The 9,091-nt window shown below is 28.6% G+C and overlaps 1 protein-coding gene across 3 annotated transcripts; it reads left to right on the top strand.

The window, feature by feature from the left end:
• Window positions 1-2,152: 2,152 nt before the first annotated feature.
• LOC111717407 (carbohydrate sulfotransferase 5) lies at window positions 2,153-9,062 on the top strand (the record flags this gene model as incomplete). 3 transcript variants are annotated; one of them, XM_023492905.1, is given in 8 exon segments in its annotated part: window positions 2,153-2,279; window positions 3,380-3,441; window positions 4,765-4,803; window positions 6,071-6,129; window positions 6,652-6,715; window positions 8,065-8,133; window positions 8,591-8,711; window positions 8,968-9,062. In XM_023492905.1, coding segments are annotated over 8 exon segments (555 nt in total), but the record flags the coding sequence as incomplete, so codon positions are not given.
• Between the last annotated feature and the right edge of the window lie 29 nt (window positions 9,063-9,091).

Genomic DNA, 9,091 nt, shown 5'->3' with positions numbered 1-9,091 from the left:
TTTATTGAAAAGACGACATTGGAAGAATTTGTAGAAATCTGCGAACAAATTCATAAAGAATAAGAAATTCAATATAATAATGAAAACAAAATAATTAAGTATAAAACATAAAAAGGGATTTCGAGTAAATTGTGTAAAAGTGGCGCCGCACGAAATTTTTTTTTGATCATCTATTCTTAAAAATCAAAATTAAAGAGTCACTCAGATGGTGCCTGCTTTCCTATTTTGAGTTCCTAATTTTTAATTTTTTTTACCCTAGACGAGAATTCTTTTTCTATTTTCTATTATATTCAAAAAGAGAGGTCCTTTTTCATTTAATGTAAGATCTTATTCCAGATCTCAGAGTTGTTAAGTCTTTACTAGTTTAAATTCCATACCTTAAATTAGAGAGTAATTTGCGAGAAACATCTTTGTATATATATATATAAATGAATATTCGTGTGTTTTTTTTATCATTATTACACAATTTTCTCAGATCTGTACCTTTATTGTTTCAATAAAAAGTTTGAAAGAGAGAAAAAATTTTCCAGGGGAGGGGGGGTCGTCCCCCAGTTTTCCATTCAAATTTTCTCTGTTAAAATAAAATGCCGGCAAACTTTCACTATATTTAAAGAAGTCTTTAAAGTTTAAATAGGCGAACATTTTGTACATTTTGTACATTTTATACATTTGTACATTTTGTACATTTTATACATTTGTACATTTTATACATTTGTACATTTTGTACATTTTTACATTTTGTATTTCGAAATTAACTTTGCAAATTTATAAAGTGGGGGGTCACATTTCAAAATATTTCAAAGTTCAAAAAAAAGAAATATCTTTTATTGGACTTTATCTTTTGTAAACCACAATTTAAGTATAGATTGCAAGCACATGTTATAATTTGAATAATTTTTGAATAATTGATATATAGATTTTCAGGGTATAAAAAATCAAATTTATGTGAGCTGTGAGAGATTTGTAATCTTTTTTATAAATAGTCAGAAATCGTAAAGCATATGCGAATTGCGAACTAAGTGAAAATTCAACCTTTTGGTGTGCTTCATTATTTTTTTATCGTCTATGGGAAAAATTAAGGGGGGGGGGAACTTTTTTCCCTTTTTGGTTTTTATTTGAAAAATTAGATCATGATTAAGACCTAACTGTAAAAAATCAGACAGAAATCTCANGTTTATTGTCTTTTTGCTATGTCTCTAATGGTATATAAATCAAAGTTTGTAGCAAAAACACAGTTCCTTTTTTTTAATTCCATAAAGTTATGCAAAGGAAATGAGTTTTTGTCACAAACTCATTTTTTATTAATTCCTATATCTTTGAAACCTTTAACCGTTTATCGATTATGAATCTATCTTTAAACGTTATGAAATCTGACAATTGCATCTTTTCCCGGTTGCAAGTCATGTTTATAGAGAAACCACAATTGAAAAAAATAAATTTTAAGCTTTAAAAACAAGCATATGTCTGAATGATCTGTGGTCAAGCCATAGCATTTTGGAATCCTCAAGTCTAGTGCCACGAGGATTTAACGGTTCTGTCAATATTTCAGAAAACTGTGACTTTCGATCACAATTTGACCCCTTTTACATAATTTTATAGCTTTTTATCTTGATTACTTTTTTGTTGGCATATACATTTTGAATGAAAAAGTACAAAACAAACAAATCTTTAAGTCAAAAGACTGTTGAGTAATAGTCGAAAACACGTTTGATTTCAAATAAAAGAAACCGAATGCTTCTCTCTCTCGTTAGTTCGGGGTGGTGCTTTAATATAGATTAGGTGTGCGTTATATATGTCTCAAATGAATCCTAAAAAAATTGTCCACAATACTACATATTCAGTTCAACCACCATACATTGCCGGTCACTCCATTTAACGCTTGTTTAAAGTTTGAGAAGTAAGGTATTCATAATAAGGGAATATTATTTGCAGCAATTGGAGATCTTGAAAACCAATAAAAAATATTTGTTCTTAAATCTCTGGTTGGTAAAATTCCAAAAATGAATTATTTTTGCCTTAAGAAGCACTGGCTAAATGTCACCATTGCCATTTTTTATATCTAACTGAGTATGAGTCAAACTTACCCTAGCCGCAGCGCTCAGCCTGCTAAACCTGAAGGTGTATTTTTTATGTTTCTACTTTTTGTAGTTTCAGATAGACCTTTGAACATGATAAGGTTGCTCTGAAGAAAATGGTGAAAAAACGAAGAAAACTTTTTTGAAAATTTGCAAAAATGTTGATTTCACGCGACGTGAGTTCCTGGCTCTATATTCTGATTGGTGAGTGGTCTCTAGTATAAGGTGGAATACAAATATGATTAAGACAATATGTAAACGGTAGACTAACCTACAAAACGTTTCTACGACGTAAATTTACTGAGTTTGAGCGCAAAGTCAACGTTTAAAATCATAAATTTGGGTGGGTACTTTTTCAGAATCGTTTTTTTAAAATTATTTAATAACGGCGACAAAAAAAATAACAAAAATTCTACAGTAAACTAATTAGTTGTTTAGAAACAGGTTCAGAAAATAAAAATTAACGGTTATCATCGAAAATATGTAATCTTATTCATTTATTAGTATCTATAATCTCTCATTATTCACTAAGATTTTCTGGAATTTGTATTGAAAAGACGACATTTGAAGAATTTGTAAAAATTGCGAATAAATTCATAGAAATTAAGAAATTCAATATAATAATGAAAACAAAATAATTAAATCTAACATTGATTTATTGATTTCTTTTGAGAAATATGTTCCTAAACAACTATAATTTTTACTTTATTTTTTGTAGTGTTATTTAAAAAATCCGATTCTGAAAACGTACCTACTCAAATTCATGATTTTGAATGTCACTTTGCGCTCCAACTCAGTAATTATACATCATGTTTTGAATGAATCCTAAATTTTCTTTTACAATACTGCATACTCAGTTCAACCACCAAACATTGCCGGTCACTCCCTTTCAGGGGTTACCTTAACCATAAACATGATGATCTGAGATTTAATTTGGAATAAAACGACTACATTTTGCTATGTAGTCTCTGAAGTCTTTGCTTAGAACTTAAAATTTACCAATCCCTTTTAAATTTGCAACTTTAAGGAAGTAAATCTTCGACATTTCAAACTATGAAATCTAAATTTGAAATATATATATTTCATTCCATGAACACTGTCTTTAAATATATAATTCATGATCATTCCCTTTAAATATATAATTCATGAACACTCCCTTAAGTATATAATTCATGAACACTTCCTTTAAATATATAATTCATGAACACTTCCTTTAAGAATATAATTAGCGAATACTTAGTTTTAAGATAAAATTTATGAACATTTATTTAAAGAATTAAATTTTTTAACACTCTCTTTTTCAGCTGGAAGTTTCATCTTTACTCTTCTCTTGATCAGCCGAGGACTCGATAAATATGGAAAACCGGTATCTTTGACTTTCTATTTTTTATTTTTTTTTTTCGTTTTTTTATTTTTTTTATTTTTTAAAATTTTCTAACCTTTTTTTATTTTTTTTCTTCAATTTTTCTGTATAAATTTATTTATTTATTTCATTTNAAATTCATTTAATAAAACAACTTTATTTTGTGACAAAAACTCAATTCCTTTATATTAACGTTTATCATTTTTAACTGTCATCTCGGAAAAATAGCTGAATAAAGTTTTAAAAAAGTATAATTTTAGTTTTGAGAGATGACAGATATGTTTTCATTTATATTTATTCTGCTTCAAACATATTCTCAAAAATAGGCGATGGCATTAGTGATATATTATGCAATAATTAGTTTATTAATTTTCAATAATTTTTAAGAAGATTAAAATAAGATGGAATCATGGTTAAAGGTTCGTGGATTCTGTCAGCGTAATTTCAAGTGACCCTCCATGCAAAGATAGCAATGTCCGATTTACAACGGTACCCTCAAACCCTATTCTGCTAAGAAATGTGGAAGATAACTTCGTTTTACTGACCCGAAATTTGTTTATTTTTTATATTTTTTCCAAGCAAGAAATCCTCAAGGCACTTTCTCAGAGAAATTACAAATGATAATAAACAGTTTAAAACAAAAACAAAAACGCGGATATCTAATTTAAACTGGACCAGACAAATCTGGTCAGGGTACTGTTGTATTTAGATGTACGCTTTATGTTCAAAATTACGAACATTTTATTCATTACGAACATTTTTTCAAAATTACGAATATTTTGTTTAAAATTACGAACAATTTGTTCAAAATTACGAACATTTTGTTCAAAATTACTAACATTTGTTTAAAATTACGAACATTTTGTTCAAAATTACGAACATTTGTTCAAAATTACGAGCACTTTGTTCAAAACTACGAACACTTTGTTCAAAATTATGGACATTTTGTTCAAAATTACGAACATTTTGTTTTAAATTACGAACATTTTGTTCAAAATTACTAACATTTGTTTAAAATTACGAACATTTTGTTCAAAATTACGAACATTTTGTTTAAAATTACGAACATTTGTTTAAAATTACGAACATTTTGTTCAAAACTACGAACATTTTGTTCAAAATTACGAACGCTTTGTTCAAAATTACGAACATTTTGTTCAAAATTACGAACGTTTTGTTCAAAATTGCAAATATTTGTTCAAAATTGCGAAGAGCTAGGAATATTATTTTTTTTAGTTTTTCCTTATAGTTCTGTTCATAATTTCAAACAGTGCATAAATATTTAAATTATTTTTTGTTAAATTATTTTTATTTTTTGCATGTTAGAACCATCTTTCCCAACCTTCAATGCTCGTGGACTCTCAGGTCTTTGTGGCTTGAATCTTTTTATTAGATTTAAAAAAAATTGTTTAAATTATTTATTTTATTTTTCCCGTTTGGTACTGGTATGTGAACTAAAAAATCTATGCACTTAAAACTTCCAAAGACTGCTGAAAAAATTAGATATTATGTTTTTTTTTAAGTTAGCTTTGATGGAGTGCTTTATATAAATCATTGCACTCAAAGGTTTTTTTTCCATCGTCAAACAAGATGTTTTTGTTTTTTGGTTATATGCACATTGCACAGTGTGAATAGAAAATCTTAAAAAAATATTTTCTTTTAATAATTTAAACTATGTATCTCTGTTATAAAGAGAAATGAAATATAATCAAATATTAAAACGTAAAATTATCAAATCAATGATCTGGGGTTAAAACATCATTTGGCAAGTTTTCTCCCATTTGATATGTTTCTACCAAAAATTTCGTAAAAGTAATTATTTTCCATTTTTTCAATAAAAAAATTTAATTTGCCAAAATCCTTATATCTTTGCAACTCAACATCCTGGACCTTAAGATATTTCAATCTATCAATTCTGCAAGATCATTTTATTTCAGTTTGTAATATTAAAGGTTTACACCATCAGGTTGCAAAGATAAAGGAATTACAAATTTTGAGCTTGTGGCAAGACTGAATTCCTTTGTTGCAGTGATTCCTTATATACTGGGGAATAAGATAAATTTCAAGAAGGGGAGGGGGAGGAATGATGCAAATGAATATATATATAAAAATTGTCTCTGGAAACTGGGAATTGTACCATGCAATGATAGTTTTGTTTACATTGAATGCCAATCAAGCAGAATTTTAAAATTGATGTTTAATGATTTTTACACATTTGGTCAATTAACTGCTAGGTTTAAGAGGGTCCGCGCAAAGGGGAGAAGGAAGCGGTGGGACAGCAAAAGTTTTCACAATTTTAAGAAAAGAATTGAGTTTTTGCCACAAATTCTGATTTTTTAATTCTTATATCTTTGGAACCCAATGTTGTAGACCTTAGATATTTCAAACTATAAATTTTGTTAGATCAAATAATCTAAGTTTAAAATATTGCAACAGAAACAGAAATTTACACAATGTTTTTAAAGCTGCCTGAACCCCATAGTGGGAAAATATATATAAATATATTGAGTAGTTTTATGATTATTTTTGAGTTTTCATAAATTCTCAAATAGTTCGTTTCAAATCCAATTGTTTAAGTGCCTCGGTGACCCCGAAAATTTTTAGAATAAGTTACAAATCCACAAATGATTAGCACCCAAGTCTTCATGGTAGAATTAATCGACCTGTTCTAGCAAATCAAACAGATTCTAGGCACAAACTAACTATTCATAAATCCATTCTTCAGTTCCAAAAAAAAGCATCGATTTTCACTTAAAATTCATTTATTTTTGACACTTTTTACTCAAAAATGTATTCATTCTCTACTAAAAATCATTTATTTTCCTAAATTCAGCAAATAAACTGCACAAGCACTTATTTATTCAGCAGGAAAAATGTTTTCAGAAAGGAGGGGGGGGGGGGAGAAAAAAAATTATTTTTCCCTTCAAAAATTTGTCCCAAATATTCCTCCATTCACAGAGATCCTGACCTTAGGCCTTTGATTTTATTTCATTAACTCACTTATGCTTATAGACATATACATTTCAGAAATTTAAAGTGCTTGTTTTTAGTTTTTTTTTGAAGTAATTGGCAAAATTCTAATAAATTTCATTTAAAGAGAGCTTGCAGCCTTTTGAAAACCTTTTAGGCCTGCTTTTTTTTTTGAGTCAATATTTTAGAACCTTATTCCCTCTCCCATTGTCCCTCCATCTATTGAAAGTTTGAATTCTGAAGACACATCCATAACATTGAACCACTTCCTCCTAAAACTTTTTCCCCAAAATCTGAAAATCTCCAGGTACAACATTTTTTTATTCAAGGTTTTTTTTGTAAATATGTAAATATATAAATATACAATTATAAACATTAACAATTTCTAGAAATAAACATGAAGTGGACGTCAGGAGCCATTCAGAACCATTCTGTACAATAAGTTTTTATTCAAGAAATGTATCCAAAATTCCACTAATTGTTTTTTCTGAAACCGAGTTCTTGCCATACACTCAAATGTTCTTACCTCTATACCTTTGCAACCCGATGGTGTAAACATTTAATATTAATGCTATTTAATTGATGCTTAAAGTCTTCATGGGGTTGCAAAGACATGGAGATTAAAAAATGCAGGGGTTTACATTTTCATAGCTAAGGGGGATAACTAAAATTTAGAAGCTAACGGACAAGCATTTAACCTAATTTTGATCCATTTTCTTTCTCAAAATTCATTAATTCATTGATGACAGTTACGAATTTATTTTTGTGCTTGATAATTTTAAAAAAGATTTCGTGAAAAACTGATATTTAAATTGGATGTAATGATTGTTCAAGAAAACGTAAACCACTGCTTAAATGCACTCACACAAAATCTCTGTTTAGTGTTTTATTATCACATTAATTTTTGTTTTTTAAAACTACCTCTAATAATATCTATTTTGGCAAAGAATGGAGGTTTTCATCCAAAATACAAGATCTTCTTTGAGATATTGCTTTCATTTCAAAATATGGAAAAGCAAAGTTATCAAATTTTATAATTTTCAAATCGAATTATTTCTATTTTAAAGGTAAAAATATTCTGATATTACAATGAAAATTATCTTAAAAGGACTGTTAAGGCAAAATAATAGGGGGAATAGGCTGAATACTAAAAAGTTTAGGCGTTGATCGTGACCTATATTAGTTCTATCTGATGTCCCTGTCTCGAAAATTTGATAAAAAAAACTGTGTCAGTTATACCAAAACTCATATGTACGTGATGTGGTACATGAATCAAAGCTTTAAATAGATCATATTCTGCAAATACGGAAGAAATATGAACATTAGGATAACCCAGAAGTTTTCTAAAAATGTTAGGATATACTCTTATTTAAATTTGAATTGAATACTTATTCGTTTTAATAGATTTTAATCTCGTTACGCCTGGATCATGTGACCAGGATCTTGCAATGCAGTATCTGGTCACGTGGTTCCGTCGACCATATTACGTAAATACGAGTTTTTGTAGAACGGTACAGTTTTATATCAATTCCCCCAGATAGGGTCATCAGTTAGAACTAATATTGGTCGCGATTAACTCCTAAAACTTTTAGGCTTCAGTCCTTTTAAATGCAAATTTAACAAACTCAAAATTAATCTTATTTGTTGTTGTTTTAGTTATTCAGCTTGGATGAGGCGAGTTGGATGAGAGAATCTATTGAAAGCGAGAAAACAAGAATTAAACAGGTCGGAGCATTTTTGGGGTTTTACTCTAATCTTAAATATTATTTTAAGGTCTTTGTTAATGGGAGTGTTTACGAAAAATGAAAGTGGGTATCCTGAATTGAATTCAATACCGATCGCTACTAAAATAAAAAAATAATAAAAATTTAAAAATATTATGATATTTTAATTATTGGAATCCCCGAAACGCGAATTCGTCAATTATAACTTGTAATAATTAGTTTTAAATTTAATTGAATTATCTACGGTCTGGGTAAAATAATGCAACTCTGTAGATTTGCATGGCTTCTACGATCTTTGGTACAAGTCGTTTTTAACTATTTCTTCTCATGATAAATATGTGATATATATAATATATAAAACAAGTATAAGTAAGATATCGAACTGATACCCCCTTTCATTTTTTGCGAACACTCTCTTTTTACGATTGATTTATTAACTAATTCGAGGATTTTTCCAGGTTTTGGCGGATTTCGAATTTGAAGATGGCCGAAGCCTGGAAGAACATCAGCTGATTAATGGCGGACAGCCAGTTCGCGCCCTCGTTACAACAACATGGCGGAGTGGTTCAACTTTCCTGGGTAAATTAAACAAAAAAACTTACAATAGAAGAAAATACCAGATGATAAATGATAATGATTAATATTAATTCTTCATGAAGACTTTTAATGATCAATTTTATGATTTATGATAATATATCATCATAAATCATAATTACACTTTAACATTCTAATCAATACTAATTTTCAATTCAAATATTTAATAATTTAATTGTTTTGAAAAATTTTAGTCATCAATAATTCTAAATAAAACTTAATGATTTTTAATTAATATAAGGTGATATAATGTTGTCCCATCCTGCGACCTACTACCATTATGAACCTCTTCTTCATTTTGACATTAGACAAGCCAGGTCTGGATATCTAGCTCAGGTACGACTAGGATCATTTTCATCATGATC

The sequence above is a fragment of the Eurytemora carolleeae genome, unplaced genomic scaffold, assembly GCF_000591075.1.
Source record: "Eurytemora carolleeae unplaced genomic scaffold, Eaff_2.0 scaffold2577, whole genome shotgun sequence".
NCBI classification, from domain to species: Eukaryota; Metazoa; Arthropoda; class Copepoda; order Calanoida; family Temoridae; genus Eurytemora; species Eurytemora carolleeae.
The sequence above is the reverse complement of the archived record's forward strand: the minus strand, read 5'-3'. Positions and strand labels throughout refer to the sequence as shown.